Raw genomic sequence first — 19,521 nt, 5'->3', positions numbered from 1 at the left:
GCCCCAGATTCAATCCTGGCATTTCCAGGCAGGGCTGGGGAAGACACTGTCTGAAACCCCAGAGAACCCACTCCCAGCCACCACAGCCGAGATGGACCAATAGTCTTACTCAGTCCAAGGCAGCTTCCTATATTTGTGCCAGAGGCCAGAGGCCCTGATGTGGGAAAGCCCCTCCCTCCCTCCTCCCAATTGCTCAGTCAGTAGAGCATGAGCCTCTTAATCTCTGGGTGGTGGGTTCGAGTCTCACGTTGGGGAAAAGATTTCTGCTTTGCAGGGGGTTGGACTAGATGACCCTCGGGATCCCTTCTAACTCTATGATTCCAGGATCCCATCAGCCTCAGCCCCATGCGCATCCTTTCCCACATGCCCGGACGTAGACAAACCCTCTCACTCGCAAGACGCCGGCAGCAGCTCCTTCGAGACAGCGCCACTGGGTGAAGGAGAAGAAACAGAAACCCCTGATAGACCCCGCGCAACGAAGCGACCGCCCCGTCTGGCAAACTCTCCCCGCGCGGGGTCTGGATTCCGGAGCCTTCCTACTACAGTACTCCCAGCTTCCCTCCCCTGCGCTGGGCGCAGGAAACTGGGGAAGCGGCTCCTTCTCCCTCCCGCCGAAGCGCGGCTGGGCTGGGCTGCTGCTCCCCCGTGATTTTGTTTTTGAGAGGGGGCGGAGCTCCTTCGAAATCCCACTCCGCGGACTCCAGGAAAGAAAGAGAGAATAGGATCGCCGGGGAGAGAGAGGGAGGGAGGGGAGGTGTATTGTGTGTGCGTCTTGGTGTCGCGGGGAGAGCGCGCTCGGGTTCTCTCTCCAAGCCCCGGGGTTGTTTCTCTCGCACGCCGCCTACCCCCTACTCGCCTCCAGTGCCGAGGCAAAGCTAGGAGGGCGAGCCTGCTGAGCCGGCGACAGCTCCCTGCGAGCAAGATCGGACTCTCCACGCCCCGCAAGCCGGCACACGGGAGCCTCGTCGAGCCCCGACAGCTGCCCTCTTCGGCGTGGCCCCCATGGAGGAGGACGTTCTGGACAAACTCGAGGACATGGCGTCGGTGCGGGACTTCGACCCTCTCACCGGCAGCATCCCCGCCACCAAAGTGGAGGTCACCGTCTCCTGCAGGTAAATGGGAGGCCGCGTGGGCTCGTGTGCAAGGTGTGCGCGTGTGTCGGGGTGTTGTTGCCTTTGGGGGCGCGCGCACAGCTCCAGGTAGAGAAAGACAGCAAGTTTCTCCTCGCGCAGCCAAGCAGCTGCTGGCAGAGATTTTCAGCGAGGGGGGGAAAGATGTGCAATTTGCCGCTTGCTTGCTCAAAGTTTCTGCTTCTCCCCATAATTCGGCTGGGATTCTGAAAGGCCGATTGGAAAGCGTTTGGAAACTTGAGAGAAAAGGCGCGGTTGAGTTAAGGGGGAAGCACAGCCACAGCAGGTAGAAATAATCCACGCATCAGTTGCCTTGCCTGAGAACTTGAGACGGTAGATGTTATTGGGGGTCTCTGTTGCACATTACCTGTTCTTGAGTATGGTCCGGATTCCATTGTCTTGTAGTGCGTCCCAGATCCTCACTTTAGCAAGGCTATTGGTGAAGGAGGAAAGGATGCCTCAGGAATCACTGGATCAACTTTTGTAGGTGAGGCACTGCATATACTGTAGCTCAAGAAGTATACAGTACTGAGCTCAGAACTCTTCGCAAGAGGAGGCAGATTGTGATGGAGGTGTTTGGGATGTCCCTTCTTGCTCTCTAGACCTGTGATAGCTGATTTTCATCCTGCTGGAATTGTGTGAAGCTGTACCTTGAGAACTGACCCACATCTCTGTGGCAGAGCCTCTGCTCATCATTGACAAGGCTCAGTTCTTGGCATCGCTGGTGGTGAGGCTAGGCAAGACCACCTGCACTCTATATTAAAAGCAGTATCATAGCACCTTAAACAACCTAGGCTTCCCCCAAAGTATCCTGGGGACTGTAGTTTGTTAAGGGGACAGAGAGTTGTTAGGAGACTCCTATTCCCCTCCCAGAGCTACAATCCTCAAGGTGGTATAATATTCAATTCTTCTTTCCAGGGAACTGTAGCTCTGGAAGGGGATTCTGAGCCTCCTAATGACTCTCAGCATCCTTAACGGACTACACTTCCCAGGATTCTTTGGGGGGAAGCCATGACTGTTTAAAGTGCTATGATACAGCTTTCAATGTATAGTGTGGATGAGATCTGGTAGTGCAGCTTCCAGGTGGAGAAGACAAGGGGTGGGACCTCTATGGTCCTCCAACAGTTGTTGGACTTCCAACTCCCATCAGTTTCAGCCAGTGTGGCAAGTAGTGAGTGATGATAGGAGTGGTAGTCATTAGCATCTGGAAAGCCACATGTTACCCGAGCCTGCTATAGATCAACATCTGGAGTGATGCAAATTCACCATCCCTGGAGTAGACAGTTCTGGGCTAGATGGACCAGGGGTTTAACTTGGTCTCTAAGGAACCTTTATATCAAACTGTAGCTTCCACACTGCTTCAACTGCAACAAATTAATTTAAGGAAATAGCTTACCTATGTTATATTTGTAAACCCTGGGAGAAAATTTCTCTTATTTGATAATGAAATGAACATGTATCCAGTGAGGAATAAATTCCTCTTCTTCTAAGCTCCACAAATACAACACTTATATAGAACATCAAAACATGAGGGGTTTAAATATTACTGCTATATAAATATAGACAGCACCTTTAAGCTTTCACACATTATTTTTGTTGTTGGCAAGCTCATGCTGATCAAGGGCTGCAGGGAATTGTTCTGCACAAATGTCTAAAACTGAACTACTTTTACACAAAACGTTTCTCAAACTATAGAATAGGGGGACTCTCCCAGGTCCTATCAATCCCAGCCAGCATGGCTAATGGTCACAGATGAAGGGCATTATAGTTCAATAACATCTGGAGGACTGCATTTTATCCACCCCTGCCATAGATCCATCCTTTTAACATCTAATGTTGCAAAATGCTGCTAGATCACTTAATATGAGACTGAAAAAGTATAGGAAGCCATTTTTTTCCATAAGCAAAAAATAACAACCACCAAAGTCAACAGCTGGGCAATATATTTATTAGGACCAACTAAAATGTCATAAAATAACGTACAGGCTTTTGAGTTCTGTAGCCTTCATCAGGTTGTTTGCTTTATGTGCAGGCTGATGAAAAGTTCTGCTCAATTTGAAAAGCTTGCTCGCTATTTTGAGACATTTTGATTGGACTTAATAAGGGTATTGCCCAGCTGTGGATTTTGGAATTAATTCAAGATAGTTATGCTGTACGTACAATTGGTAGGGAGATGGAGGTGAGCAGTTGGGGGGCAGCGTGGGTGGGAAAGAGAAGTCACCCTACTTTACTTAACAGATACAATAATGCGGTCTTGTGATGTGCTCCAGGTTAGCAGGGATGGGGGACCTGCTATAATTAATAATAACAATAATGATGATGATAAATTTATTATTTATACCCCATGTTGCTGGACTACAACTCCTATCAGTGCCTTCATGATTTCCCAGAAAGTAGAGCTTTTCCCTCATACACTGAGCAGTGTAACATTTTGGATCTTCATTTCAGCCTGGAGAAGATACAGGGTTTTCTGTGTGTTTGCTAGCTGCATATAATTAGCAGGCTTATTACGAAGGAAGCATCAGACTGAATCGCACACCGTCATGCTTTCTTAACAGTACAATCCAAGCCAAGTGGAGTGAATGGGTTCAGCACTGAATCGGAATGGAACTTTGCATGCAGCATTTCTTCAGCCATCCATGTCCCACTTTCTGAGGGAGAACACTCTTTTGCGCAAGGCCCCCTTAGCATTAAACATGTTCAGATGGAAGGAGAGAGAGAGAGAGAGAGAGGAGGCCCTTTCAGGTGCTTTGAAGGTTTCAGGTTGTACTCAGGCCTCCTGGGAAGGACAAAATACAGGTGCTGTGAGGGCTTTAAAAAACAAAATAACTGGTATATAAATTTGATGAAATGAATAATAAAGAAACTTTTCCAGCTGCAATTCTTGTTTGTATCACATCATAGATGGAAACAAATCTCTGCATGCAGAATTAAGGAGAACTATCTGTAACTCTGGATGTTTCTTTCATACATAAAATAGCCTTGCTTAGAACATAACTTGTGATTAGTTTGCTTTATTAAAGGGGAATTAAAAGAGACTTGTAAGTTGTAAATAACCACTTACCTGGTTACCTGTGGTGAATAGGAATTACCTCCAGATGACCAAGCAGGGAAACATGCAAAGCTCTCCCTCCTTTCCTTTCCAATAAACACAGTTATCTCTTTGTACGTTAACTAGTAAAATTGTTGTGATTGGATATTAGCAAGTGTCTTATTGGGAGGCTTTACTGATATGCTCCCACTGAAACGCACCTCCTTTCATTCATCAGATGGCTTGCAGATAACTCAATTTGCAGATCAGCCTTTGGACAGTGTGAATTCATTCCAGTCAATCAGATGTGTTGGTTTCAGAGTAGTCTCGAGGAAAGCTCGTCGGTTTCTGAATGGAACAAAAGATGTGGGTCGTGACATGAATCATACTCTACTTTTCCTGCCAGAGCTAGGGGCACAACTTCCAGTAAAGTTTGTTCTTTGTGTACCACAGGGAATTTGGTTCATAAGGATAACCTTTTCCTTTTTTTTTAATGATGAGGGAATGGAGAGCTTTTCAATGTGCAGTTGAGGAGAAAGCTAGCTGTTGGGTCCACTCAGACACCGACTGACTCTTCTAGTTGGAAACGGAAACGTAGTCTATACGTATGCTCACAATGGAATTGTAATATTTTGTTACATGCATTTGCATTCAATTTCACAGTGTGGAATTCAGGCTACAGTGGCAAGGATTAGAGCAGGCACCCCCAAACTGCGGCTATCCAGATGTTTTGGACTGCAATTCCCATCTTCCCCGACCACTGGTCCTGTTAGCTACGGATCATGGGAGTTGTAGGCCAAAACATCTGGACGGCCGCAGTTTGGGAATGCCTGGATTAGAGCAATCTTTTGGCCAATTACATGATGCCAGAAATTCATCCAAACCCCAGCTGTTTCGCATAGCTCCTGTTTTCTGATATTCTCATTGTGCACTCAACATCTGGAAACTCTACATCTATAACTCCCAAAGGGAAGAATCTCTTCCTCCACAATTTCCAACAGCCTGGCATCCTGTTGGGCTATAGCTTAGAGTTCTAGGCACTAGGTTTAGGTGCCTGAAGATCTAACTACAGCCCACTGTGAAGGAGGATTGCTGGATCTTTCAAAGTAGTGTGTTCTTTTCATAAGAGTTCTGTAACCACAAAGCATTTTCTTAGTAGGCTGCTAACTAGTTGAGATCTGGTCCTTGCACTGCCAGCCACACAAAAGCCCAGCAGGAGGGAGGTCCATCTGCTTCTGGGTGTATCTGGGTCAAACTATGTGAATGCAATAGACTTGCATATGTTTTAAACATGTAAAATAGCAGCCATGAGGGGGCCTTTGTAGCAGTGGGAGCATAGGAGTTGTGGAGGGGAAGTTTAATTCTCTCCCCCTTCCCATGTAGTCCCAAGAACTGAAGCTGCATTAGGAGGGAAGCCTCTGGACCAGGCATAGGCAACCTTGGCTCTCCAGATGTTTTGGAACTATAACTCCCATGATCCCTGACCACTGGCCCTGTTAGCTAGGGATCATGGGAGTTGTAGTTCCAAAACATCTGGAGAGCCAAGGTTGCCTATGCCTGCTGGACTTTTGATGGGAGAAAGCCCACTAAGTCAAAGGCAAACAGGAAAGAGTTAATAGTCTGGATTGTACATTAAACCAAGGAACCTCAGTGCTTCCTAACTCAAGGAAGCTAGAGCATAAGGATCATTAACCTTTCAGCATTAATGATTGTGCAGAAGAGGGGAGTGGCAGCTGGGTTCTGCCCATAGCTGCCAAGTTATCCCTTTTATTAAGGGATTTTCCCTTATGTTGAATAGGCTTCCTCGTGAGAAAAGGGAAAACTTGGCAGCTATGGTTCTGCCCACCCCCCAAAAACCCCTGAAGCTATGTGATGCGATGAGCACCAACCACTGACATTTTCTCTTCCACACAACCATTAAAGGGAACCCTTTTACTGAAAGATAGGCCAGTTGTGAACCATGATCAATGTGGCAATCAATGCATTACTCTGAGTTAACCCATCCATCTCTCTATCTGGTATTGTCTTCATCTGACTGACACTTGCTCTCCAAAGCATCAGCTAGAAATCTTTCCTAGCACCTAAAATTATGGAATTCGCTAGCACATGCTTTGCAAGCATTTGGCCTGAACACACAAGGGTAAAAATGCATAGAGTGGGGCAGGAATGCCCACCCCCTGCCCCCAATATCCCATGCATGCTAGCCCCACCCGACTTCATTCTTGTCCTTTGCATGTTTAGCACAAAGGTCTGAAGGGGGTGTGTACGCAGGTTGAGTTGAATGTGCTTGGAAGCCTGCCCACAATGTGTTTCCAATTGCAAGGAGACTTCAAAGTCCATTTGTTGGCCCTGTGGAAGAGCCCAGGGGATAAAGGGGCAAGGCAGATCAGTTGACATGGAGAGCTTTTAGTGGGCAACTTGCGTAGACAAGGGTTGGAAGGAAACTTAGGCCTTCAAGCTTCTGCCTCCTAGGCTCTGCTCCCTTTTGGAGAACTAGGGACTGCGACAGTGCCAACCTTTTGTCCTAGAGAAGGGCACATTTTCTGCATCCCATGGCCTCCCTGCTGGTGTGCTCCCTGTGCGGTTGGACTGGCAAAGTACTGTGGGAGACACTCAGTTCCTCAGGCCCAAGAGAAAGTGTTTGTGATGGTCCTGGCCCTGCTTCTAAAGACCCTGGTGATGTTATCTAACTGGGCTCCTTTTAGCCTCGAGTTCCTGGTCTTCTAATCACCAGTATCAGGCTCAGAGCCAGGAACCTGGGCTGGCTCCGTAGCCTCTGACCTAGTATCTGAAGTCACGACAAACTCATCCAACATGCTTGGAAGCCCCCTTCAGATCACCCCATGTGGTGTAAAAAGTTCACGGTGGATCAGATACACCCAATGTTCATGGGCCTGTTGAGGTCAGGGCTGGCAGATGTAGCCCTCCCCCCCTATAGTTTCCCTGCCCCCCCACCCCTGCCCAAATGCTTGGAGAGGGCTAAAATCCGGTAATAGCTGCTATCCTAAATGGCTTTAAAGTGAGATTAGGCAAATGCATGTGGGAAAGGGCTATTGGTCACCACTAGCTATTATGGCTATATAACACCTCCAGAATCGGAAGCAGCATGCCTCAATACTAGTTGGCTATCACAACAGGAGAAGCCCATTGCGCTCATGTCCTGTTTGTGTGCTTCCTATAAGCATCTGATCAACCATTGTGGAAAACAAAATGCTGGAGCAAGATAGGCCAGGCATCCCCAAACTCCGGCCCTCCAGATGTTATGGCCTACAACTCCCATGATCCCTAGCTAACAGGACCAGTGGTCGGGGAAGATGGGAATTGTAGTCCAAAACATCTGGCGGGCCGAAGTTTGGGGATGCCTGAGGTAGGCCTTTGGTCTGATGCAGCTAGGCTCTTCTGATATGCTCAGCCACTGAGTTATAGGGCCTCCCCCATGTTGAGTTTTCTTCAGCATGTCATTTCTATCCAAGAATTTCATCCCTTCTTCTTCTTTGTCAATATGTCACTTCTATTCAAGAATTTCATCTCTCTGCTTCTAGTGATCATTACTGCTACCCTCCCTGCCCTGCATTTACATCAGATGTTACTTAAGAAGATTTGTGTGGCATTGTCTGCCTTCCAGTTCTTTGATACCAAGATAGATGCTGTCTTGCGTTACAAACTGGAATGAGCAGTTCAACGATTTTTCGTATCTGAAACTCTTTCAGAACCCCTGGGTGAATATTGTCTGGGACTGGTCTCTTATTACTGTTTAACCTATCAATTTGCTCTGAAACCCTTTCTGCTGGCACTTCCATTTGTGATGAGATTTTTCTTTCTTTCCAGATTTATCACCTGGGGGGGGGGGAAAGAGGAAAAGTCAGGTGTTGGTATCTCCTTGGTGACAACTTTCATTCAGATATCTGTCATTTGTGCTGTGTACAGTTTTGTGGCCCTTCTTTCTGCAATAGGTTTCATATTTCTAATGCATTATTTTAACATTTCCTTTTTTGTACATTTCAATAGATTTTTTTTAAAAAAGAATTCTCTTGTTAAGTAGTTTATTAATAGGTGTGTCAAATTAGTGATCATTTGGTTTTCCATGTTTAGAACCTGACATCTTGGTTAACTTGTTTTCCTTTTCTACTTCCACCTTTCCTCCCATATTAATAGTTCTAACACATTTCTCTTCTACAACAGCAATGGCAAGAGTATAAAACATTGATAAGGGATTTAAAAAATGTGCATTATGGAAATCTTTGGAAATCTTTGTTTCTCACTCTTATCAAAATTCTGGAAGTTAATTCAAGGAAGTTTGGGAGACAAACCTTTTGAGTCTGTACCTCTCATAATACCTGAAATATGAGTTGCCAATTTTAGTGCCATCTTTGGAAGTAAAATAAATATAAATCCCTTTATGATGGAGAACCCTTTGAATCTCCCTAACTGGCCACCTGTTCCCATCACAGAGATTGGAAAGTTGATCCTATGCCCTTTTAAAATGTGTTTTTTTTGGGGGGGGGGCGTTTATTGGGCTGTTGTGGTTTTATATTTTTATTTTATTCTGTGAACCGCCTTGAGACCTCTGGGTATAGGGTGGCAAATAAATTCAGTAAATAATAGGGGACTTCCGGTGAGGGCGCCCTGAGAGCGAGTCGTGAAAACTTGGAGCTCCGCTGAGCCCAACTAATTGGAAGGATAGTGGCGTTTAAAGAGGGGGTGTTTAGCGTCAAAGACCCCCCCAGAACGACGGAAGCACGGGGTTTTCGTCAGAAAATAAGAAAGGCGGCGAGAGGGACGGAACTCCGCGGCTGGCACCGACAGTGGAAGCAGCGGAGAGGAGTCCAGCTTCTAATCACAGACGCCATTATCGCGACGCCGAAGACTTGCCCGGTAAGCGCCCGGAGCTCACCGACTTCGGAATTAATCAAAAGGCCCCCCCCCCGTGAAGAACGGAGGTTTAAAAATCTGTGAGTGAATGAAAGAAGGAGATTAGCAGCATTGAAAGCGCTGCCTAAGACTGGATAGAGAAGCGCCGGGGGGAGGGAGAAGGAAGGTTGGTGAAACACTGTATCATCGGCTGGTGAGCGGCCGCAACAACAGCTTGTGATTAAAGAGCGACTAGAGAGAAAGTATCACTATTTGAGCTACAAAAGATCGAGTGCTGAGTGCTGAGTGTTATATGGAGCTCCTAAAACACAGACAGAGAGACTGAGAGACTGAGGGACACGGAGACCGCGCTATCTAACCCCCGCTATTCGATTGGACTGTCGGTGATTTGTGACTTTGTACGGTGTCTATGAAAAGGAGAAGGGAGGTGAGGAGGTGGCGGGACTAGGTAACAGCTTCGTGAAAAGGAAAACGTGGTAAAGAGAAGGGAATAGGCGAAGAGGGGAGAAGGAGGTGGTCCGGGAAAAATGGCGATTTTCTGTTCTTGCCAAGCTGCCTGAGTAGACTTCCGTCATCTTTAAGGAAGTGGAAGAACTTTGAGAATTGGGTAGGAGTGCCATCTAGTGGCTATACAACCTAATTACACCCTGATTTCTCACCACCCTCTGAGCTTGTATTTTTGTGACCTTCAATACCTCCAGAGGGAAGTAACGCAGTCCTAGACCCCCTAATCCTGAACTTTGAAATTTGTTGAGTTTGAATGCCTCTGTCCTAAATCTCAGCTTAAAACCAATGGCACAGTAGAGGCCCCACTGAGGAGACTCCCACAAAGGAAGGACTAGGGCTCAGCTGAAAACATCACGGAGAATTTGAGGAAACATAGGACATCTGTGCAAGGGAAATCCAAAAGTAGGGAAAGACGTAGGATTATGGGATCCAAAACCAGAGCAGCGACGGTGGCTGGAAGACGCCAATCTCTTGCGAATGACAATGACCCGTTAGGAGATGTCAAGGAATTGATGACAGAGATGAACAAAACTTTCATTGTTGAAATAAATAAGACCCTAAATGAAAAATTAGATTCCGTAGAGAGCAAATTAGAAAACAACTCCAAGGTAATCTCCGAATTGACGGGACAAATTAAAGAGCTTTTTGGCAAAAGTAAGGAAATGGAGAAAGCTGTGAAAGAGCTGAATGTCAAAGTTAATAATCAAGAGGATAATATAAGCAAATTGACAACGGAGAGTAGAGATCTGAAAAAAACTCAAGAACGAAATGAGAAAGAGAGAAGAGATCTGATAAGAATGCAGGAGGAGTTGGCGGACCAGCTTGCCCTAGTAGAGATGAGGCAGAAAGAACTGATTTTGAGACTAAGAGGCGTACCGGAGAGACAAGGAGAAAGGATTGAGGAGAAATTAGTTAAGGAATTGGCAGAATGGCTATGTGTCAAGGAGGACGACCTGATGCTGGACGTTGACAAAGTTTATCGAGTAAGAGGTGACCGATCCAAGAAATTTAAAGGTCCCGGGGACTGCCTGGTATTCCTAAACTCCGGACTACTAAAAGACAAAATTCTCCAGAGAAAGAAACAGGAACCTCTGGTGATAGAGGGCAAGACTATTGCTATTTTTAAAGAAATCCCAAAGAGGTTTAGACTCAAAAGACAAAAGTATAAAAGACTGACAGACGCCCTAACAACGAAGGGAATTTGGTATGTGTGGGAGTTTCCGGAAGGTCTCACATTTACATTTAAAGATAGAAGAAAAACAATAAAGAGTGTGGAAGACGCAGAAATTTTTTTGGAGAGAGCAGGAAAGGAACTTGTGGGTGGGGGAGAAGGAGGAGAGGAGGAGAATTGAAAAAGTATCAAGCCACTAAGATTTGATTATATGTAAAGTACCGCATTCCTATTGAGGCGATGATGAGATGAATATAACTATTAGCAGTAGAAGTTTTTGTAGTGATTTTCTTCATATTTTTTCTTATTAAGATAATAAAATTGGTTACATCAAGAAGAAGGAGATAATTTTTTAAGAGGAATAAATACACGTACATATAGATACTTGTACACTTAATTTCACATAAAAATAGTAATAATAACATCAGTAATAATAACATCTATAATCTAAGCATGGATCTAAATATTGTGTCGTGGAATATTAATGGGTTAAATTGCAAGCGGAAAAGAAACAGAGTAGAACATATATTAAAAAAAGGGAATTGGAACGTGATCTGTTTGCAAGAAACGCATGTTGTAAAAAAGCATGAAAGGGTCTTAAAGAACGAACGACTGGGGTTGGAGTATATATCGGCCGATAAGAGAAAGAAAAAGAGGGGAGTAGTGACGTATGTAAAGGGGAATCTAAAATCAGAAAAAGTATTTCAGGACGAAGAAGGGAGGGTGGTAGGGGTACGTATCTACTCTCCCAAAGGGAAAGTAATGGTGATAAACATATATGCGCCAAATGGATGCAAATCTGGCTTTTTTTTGAAAATTGAACAATTATTAAATGAAGTGATTGATGGGGATGAAATAATTTTGACAGGGGACTTCAACGGTGTTGTAATGCCCAATATAGACAGAACAAGTGCTACTAGAAAAGGAGGTAAGCTGCCTAAGATCTTCTTTCAGATAACTGATAATTATGAGTTAAGTGATATATGGAGGCTCAAACATCCAATGGAGAGGAAATTTACGTATTATTCTGAGGCTAAGAAATCAGCCTCTAGGATAGATTTGATATGGATCTCCACTGACCTAGCAATATTAGTCAAAAAATGTGAGATAATGCCCAAATCAGTAACCGACCACAACCCGATAATGTTAAAGATTAAAGAGGAAAGGAGAAACACTAAAAGATGGAGAATGGATGATAGGATATTGAGTGACGAGACCTTTGTCCAAAATTTAAAAGAATTGGTTAAAGAATTTTTCCAAATTAATAGAACGCCAGAGATGGATATAACATCGGTATGGGATGCCAGCAAAGCCTTTATCCGAGGGTTGTATATACAGCAGAAAAGCAGATATAAAAGGGATAAACAGGAAAAATTAGAGAAGTTGAAAAAAGAGATTGAAATGAAAGAGAAAGATCTGGGGAAAAATCCGAAAGACAGTACCTTAATGACACAGGTGAAAATTCTACAAAATAATCTGAAGCAATTAATGGATGAGGAAATAGAGAATAGGATTTTGTGGGCAAAACAAAGATCCTTTGAACTAGGGAATAGATCAGGCAAGTTATTGGCCTGGCAGTTAAGGAAGAGACGAAGCGAACAACAAATTATAGCAATAAAGGATGGGGGAAGGATTAAAACCAATCCAGAAGAAATTCAAGATTGTTTTGTGAAATATTACAGCAAACTGTATAAAGGGGAAGGCGTCAGTAAAAAGAAATTGGAGAAATATTTTGACAAATTTAATGGAGCCAAATTAAGTATGGAGGAATTGGAGAAATTAAACGAACCAATCTCGTACCAAGAAATAGACGAGGAGATAAATAAACTTAAGCTGGGAAAATCACCGGGTACGGATGGTTTGTCCGGGAAACATTACAAAGTGTTGCAAAATGAACTCAGAGAAGTATATAAAGCAATGGTAAATGGAATATTAGAGGGAGGAAGGTTCCCCAAGACGTGGCAGGATACATTTGTCACCCTGATCCCTAAAGATAAAGAGAAAAGAGATGAATTAGGGAATTATAGGCCAATTTCGTTGCTGAATATTGATTATAAATTATACGCGGGAATTTTGGCAAATAGGATCAAAGGTGTTTTGAATAGAGTTATAGGCAAAGAGCAACAAGGATTTTTACCCCAAAGAAAGATGTCTAGCAATATTAGAGTGCTGTTAGATATATTCGAATATGTAGATTGGAGCCCTAGCAAGAAAACAGCCTTTGTATTTTTAGACGCCGAAAAGGCTTTTGACAACGTGGCATGGGAATTTATGAGAGAGGCGTTAAGAAAATTAGGAATTATGGGTAGATTTATGGAGGGAATAAATGCAATCTATAAAAAACAAATGGCAAGGCTGATTATCAATGGGGATATCACAAAAGAGTTTGAAATATCTAAAGGGACGAGGCAGGGATGCCCATTGTCCCCTTTACTATTTATATGGGCAATGGAATTTTTGTTGAAGGATATTCTAATAGACAAAGATCTCAAGGGTATTGTGGTCGGGAAAAGTGAGTTTAAAGTGCGAGCATTCGCTGATGACTTAATAATAATGTTGGAGGATCCGGTGGAGACCCTACCTAAATTGAAACAAAAACTATTGGATTATGGGAAGGTAGCGGGATTAAAAGTTAACAATCAGAAAACCAAATTGATGATCAAAAATATAAGGAAGGCGGAGGAAGAAGAAATACAAAGGATTAGCGATTGGGAGATAGTGAAAAGAACCAAATATTTGGGAATAATTATATCTAATAATAATGTGGATTTATTTGATAATAATTATGATAAGATTTGGAGAAAAATAAAAGAGGATTTTGAGAATTGGAAGGGACTAAATTTAACATTTGCAGGAAGGATCGCCGCAATTAAAATGATGATATTACCAAAATTGATATTTTTATTCCAAATGCTGCCGATAAAAATTAAAAAAGACACATTTAAGACATGGGAGAAGGATCTAAACAAATTTATTTGGCAAGGTAAGAAAGCAAGAGTTCAATTTAGGATATTAACAGATGCAAAAGAAAGGGGTGGTTGGGGAGTCCCAAATTTGAAATTGTATTATGCAGCATCCTGCTTGTGTTGGATGAGAGAATGGTTCCTGTTGGACGATATAGAACTACTCAAACTGGAGGGCTTCAGGAACATCGGAGGTTGGCATGCACACCTATTGAAAGAAAAGAGAGAAGAATACTCATCATTTACTAATCATGTCTTTAAGAAACCCTTATTCGATATATGGCAAGAATTTAGAAATTTACTAGAACCTAAAGTCCCCTGGTGGATTTCACCGCTAGAAATGTCAGCGACAAATAAAGAACCTAAAGGGGGCAATTGGCCAACGTACAAAGAACTGATTAGGAAAATTAATAACCAGTATGAGCTTAAACCATATAATCAGATTAACCAATATTGTCAGAGCTGGCTACATTACCTCCAAGTGCAATCCATATTTAGGAAACATAAAGCAGTAGGATTTGAGGAAAAGGGATCAAAATTGCAGGAAATTTTATTAGAAAATCAGGGGAAACAACTGGCAAAAATGTATAAATTTTTACTTGAGTGGGAAATGAAAGATGAGCTAGTTAAACATACAATGATAAAATGGGCTCAAGATATAGGGAGGGTAATTTATGTAAAACAATGGGAAAAATTATGGAGGAATGATATAAATTTCTCAGCGTGCATGGCAATAAGGGAAAATATATGGAAGATGGCATTTAGATGGCACCTGACACCAGCTAAATTAGCTAAAATTTATAGAAATGAACAAAATAAATGTTGGAAGTGTAAAGAGAAATTGGGTGATTTCTATCATTGCTGGTGGGGGTGCAACAAGATTAGTAATTATTGGTCAGATATATACGAAGAACTGAAAAAAATGCTTAAGTTCACATTTGAAAAAAAGCCAGAGATCCTGCTGCTGAGCATGATCCCGGAGGATATACCGAGGGACAGAAGGAACATTCTCCTCTATGCATGCACAGCAGCCAGAGCGCTGATCGCCCAAAATTGGAAAGGAGATAGGATCCCAACCATACAGGAGTGGTATATAAAGCTAGCAGAATATATGACCCTAGCGAAATTAACCGCTTTAATTAGAAAGACACCTAAACAAAATGTAAAAGAAGAGTGGAAATATGTAGAGGAGTATTTTCATAAACAAAAGATCAGCACAAAGTTGGTGATATGTTTAGATTAAGAGGCACAAGTGGATAAGAAATAAAGAAATGGGAAAAGGAAATTAGCTAAATGTATGATAAGAAGGAGAAGCCTAATTGAATTTAATTACGAAATGAAACCGGTTATAAGTGTTTGGAAGTCAAATCTTATTCTGCACTGTTTCTTTTAACCATTTTCATCAACTCTTGCCCGTCTATTTATCTCTTTCCCCCCTCCCCCCTTTTCCTTCTATCCCACTTCATTTCTCCCTCCCGCCCCCCACACCGACTTACCTTAGATACTTTCCTTGCTCGATTCTCTTCCTCTCTCTAGTTCTCTTTCTTTCCGGTTCCTTATATCCAAGGCTTGGAGCATTTAGATTCTTAAGTTTGTTTAGTTATATCAATTGATATTTTTGAATTGTTGTAAAGTTTGTTTTTTCTTATATATATGTATTTTCTTTTCTGTATGTCTTTGAAATTTTAATATGCAATAAAGATCTTTATATTAAATAAAAAAAAAAATTAAAAAAAAAAAATTCAGTAAATAATAATCATAATAAATAATAATTTTGACACTTTGGCCTGGGAAAGCACTGGGAGAAGATATAATTCCTCCTGCGATTTCCCCTTTCCTCCCCTAATAATAGTTCTAACAAATGTATCAATAAAAATGCACAGTGGGATTGATCAAATAATGCACCTTCTTTATCACAAGAAATCAGACCAACCATGCCTTCGCTCTTGAAATGATATCCCATGGAGTTTGAGCTGGAAAACAAACAAACAAGCAGATTTAACCACAAAAGGAACGGCTGGCCAAGATCAGCTTGGACAAAAAACAAAAGAGAACAACTCTTACTGTTATCAACGCAAGCTGTCAGTGTTGAAGAAGATATTTCATATAAGTGATTCCTAGTGTTAATTTATATACGATACAGCCACTTTGTGTGCCCGAGGAGAAGGAGAATATATACTACACAGTCATCTGCGTATGTATATTGGCTGTTATAGTTGAGTCAGCCCCAGGCGGAGCTTGTGTGGCGTAGAGTGTTCTGGGGTGAGGAGAGTCCTGTAGTTTATAAGTTTATGTCTTTGTTCCATTATGAGTCAACTTGAGTCCCTTTGGGGCATGTTACTCTCCTAGAATCATTTAACTCATACCGGTAGTGGCTGGTGAAGCCATTCAATGAGGGAAACCCTTGACTGCTATAGCAGGTCATTCTGAGGTGGAGGAAGATTCCTGCCTACAATGGTAGCAGACAGCAGGTGGCAGAAGCAGTGGTGGTTCTTTGAGCATGGCGCAGACACATGGTTGCTCACTGTCTCGTTGCCCTGGCATAAACTCTTGTTGTCCAGGAGGCCAACTAGCCAGGAAGCAACCATGGGAGGTATTCAATTAAGTTTTACTCAGAGAAGACCCACTGAAATTAGTGAACTTAACTATGTTAGGGCCACTGATTTCAATAGGTCTACTCTGAGTAAGACCTAGTTGAATACTGCCCAGAGGGTGGATTTCAACTAATGAGCCCTCCCTGTGCAAAGACCCAGTGGCGGAGGAAGCCTCTTGGGTACCTGGAGTGGCGCACCAGGGGCGGGGCAAACCAGCCATAGGGGCAAGTGAACCACCCACAGGGAGGGACAGGACAGGGGGCCACGGCGCCCATTCCCACCTCCCTTCATTGTTTGCTTGCCTGCCTCCTTCCCGTCCTCTCCCCTGCCTTCCTGCCTCCTCCAGTTGGGAGCGTAGGGTAATGGTGTGCTGCTCGCCGGCTACTCCTGAATAGGGCAGGGTGATTGCAGCCCACCCAGAGGGGGCGATCCAGCGTGGCGGCCAGGCCAGGGGGTGGGATCCAGCGCAGCAGCCCACGGGGGGGGGGCGTCATCCAGCATAGTGGCTAGTCCGGGGGTGCAATCCAGCGCGGTGGACCAGCCGGGGTGTGTGTGCGATCCGGCCCGGCCACGATGGGTCCTGGCTGGGATGTTGTCACCCCCCCTCAGGGATGACACCTGGGGTGGACCGCCCCCACCCGCTCCGCCTCTGCAAGGACTTAGAAATGTAGAGTTCTAAGGCAGCTCCAAGGGTCGTCTGCTCCAACCTCCTTCAAAGCAGGAATTATAACTAAAGAATTCCTGACAGATGGTCATCCAACCTCTGTCTAAAAGCCTCTGTTGAAGGAGACTCCACCACCTTCCACTAGTGCAATGGGGCTTTCCCACCTCCTTCCACATGTCCCCTGCACCCCCTCAGTTGTCTCGAGGACAGATTGGGAGAATCCCCAAAACAGCCTACAGGGGAAGGAGAGGGCAGCTCCCTCCATCAGTGCAAACATTTCTGCTTGCCCCATCGAAAGAGCTGCCCGGCGCTCTGTTTAATTCCTCCCAATGTGCTTGCCCTGTGCTGACTGAACTGCCACTCAGCGACTGTGTGCATGCATGGTGCTGCCTGAGACATATCCTGCCTCCGCTGCTGCTTCTGACTGCTGCTGGTAAGCAAGGGAAATCCAGCTTCCCCCTCCATCACACTACTGTGGCAGACAGTCAGCAACTCCTATTAGCAACTGACTTCTCTGACAGCCAGCCGTGTCACAGAGGTGGTGACTGAGCTTTGGAGGAGAAATAATGTGTAAATGTAGCTGCTATCAGGTCTGGACTTGCCAGAGGCCTTGTCTCCTCCTCAGAGAGTGAATGCCGAAAGATGGTGGGGGTTTTTCTGTTTTTTTTTGTTTCTGTTAGCAACTTTGAGGTTTACCCAACCAGCAAAGTACAGGAAAACCCCAAGCTAGGTCAACACCACTGTCAGCTCTTCGTCTAGCCCACTTTGAGCCTGAATTTCATCTTTCCTGAAAGTCATTTGTGCCACGAGCCCCACAAAAAACATCTTGGCAGGACTGGTGGGGGTGGGGAGAGGAATGGGACAGTAGTGCCAGGAAGGAAAATAAAAAGAACCTGCTGGATTGGATCAGGCTAATGGCCCATCTGGTCCAGGACTCTGTTCTCACAGTGGCCAACCAGATGCCACTGATGAGGGAGGCAGGAAGGAACCAGCCCCTGCTCTGGCTCCTGCTAGGTAGGAGATCTTCATGGCAACTCAGGAGGGGCTTGCACCTGCGAACCAGCTGAGGGGACCCCACCTCTATCCCCTAAGAGGCACCATCTCATGGACAGGCATGAGCAGACCCAGCCTACTCACAAGAGTGCCCACTTACCTGCCCAATCCCATTGCTCAGAGAAATGTTTTTGTCCCCCTCTCCTAACACAAGAGCTCATGGGCATCCAGTGAAGCTGAAAGTTGGAAGACTCAGGAGAGAGGAACGAAAGTGCCTCTTCACACAGTGTGTAATTAAACTAGGGAACTCGCTCAGATTGGAGGCAGCGATGGCCTCCAGCTTGGTTGGCTTGAATAAATTCATGGGGGAGAAGGCTATCCATCGCTGCTAGCCAGAATGGCTATGCCATAGCTGTCAACCCTCCCTTTTTTGTGTGGGAAATACCCTTATTTCAATCCATTTCCCACTGCTATCCCGGATTGTTAGATATCCCGTAAATTTCCCAGATAAGGAAGCAGCTCCTCTCCCTCCCTGCTGGCCAGGGAGGCTCTACTCTGCACCCCCCTCCCCCGCGAGGGAGCAGCCAGTCGCCGCCCGGTAAAACGCCTCACTTGGCGGCTGGCTGCTCACTCACTTGGCGAGTGCTGCCGGAAATCGATTTCTGGTGTCGCTCTGCCCATGTCTGCGCAGTGGAAATTGGTTCTGTGCATGTCCAGACATGCGCAGAACCTATTTCCGGTTCCGTGCCACTGGGTGAGGCTGCTGATCCCTTATTTTCCAATCCAGAATTTGACAGCTATGGGCTATGGTATACCTCCAGGGCTGGAGGGAGTGATGCTTCTGGATGCCAGTTGCTGGAAGCCAGCCAAGGGGTGGCAATGGAGAGTGGTCTTGTGCTCAGGTTCTGCTTGCTGGTTCCCCAGAGGTATCTGGGTGACCCCCATGACAACAGGATCCCCGGCCTGGCCCAGCAGACACTCCTCATGTTCTTATGTACAAGAACTACAGCTCCCATCAGCCCTGGCCATTGGCCTTGCTGGGAGTTGGTGTCTACCTGGAGGGCCAAAGTTTTCCCTATTCCTCTTCTGGTGATTGAACCCATTTCCAGAGGCTAGCATCACTTAGATTCTCTCCCTGCAACCACCCCTGTGCACAAGAGAAGGAAAAGAGCAGAGCAGATTGTAAAAGGATTCAGGATGATTGCATGCAGCTGCGAAAGACAGAATATTCCAATATTTCAGTAATACAATAAGAGCAAGGAACCCAGCAGAGCTATGCTGTGAATGTAAATTCAAATCTATAATATATAATGCACAAGGATAATAGATTACAATGATAAATCACATTTGATTTGGGGAGCCAGCTGGAAGCACGAAGTAACAACTCACTCCGGTAGCAGCCTGCGATCTCAGTGCTTGACCTTTGACATATGCAAATAAAGAAGCCAGCTGTTGGAGAAAAAATATATCATTTTTCTCCTCAAAGCTTGGATATTTTGTAGCTATTTCACTGCTTCCAGTTCCATATTTTAGTAAATTTGACCTTCTGTTTTCTCCTTGCAAATGGAAAGGCTCCCTCCAGAGTGTCGGGGGGAA

The 19,521-nt window shown here is 44.6% G+C and overlaps 1 protein-coding gene across 1 annotated transcript in view; it reads left to right on the top strand.

Moving 5' to 3' along the window:
- The first annotated feature begins 361 nt into the window (after window positions 1-361).
- Window positions 362-19,521, top strand: part of LOC118088691 (copine-5) — a 133,057-nt gene continuing 113,897 nt past the window's right edge. Inside the window, exon 1 of the mRNA XM_060276994.2 lies at window positions 362-1,112. Coding sequence (XP_060132977.2) covers window positions 1,003-1,112 — 110 coding nt within the window. The 5' untranslated portion in view covers window positions 362-1,002. The remainder of the gene's footprint in view (window positions 1,113-19,521) is intronic.

The sequence above is a fragment of the Zootoca vivipara genome, chromosome 7 (genome assembly GCF_965207765.1).
Source record: "Zootoca vivipara chromosome 7, rZooViv2.hap1.1, whole genome shotgun sequence".
Classification (NCBI taxonomy): Eukaryota; Metazoa; Chordata; class Lepidosauria; order Squamata; family Lacertidae; genus Zootoca; species Zootoca vivipara.
This window is presented reverse-complemented; position numbering and strand designations above follow the sequence as displayed.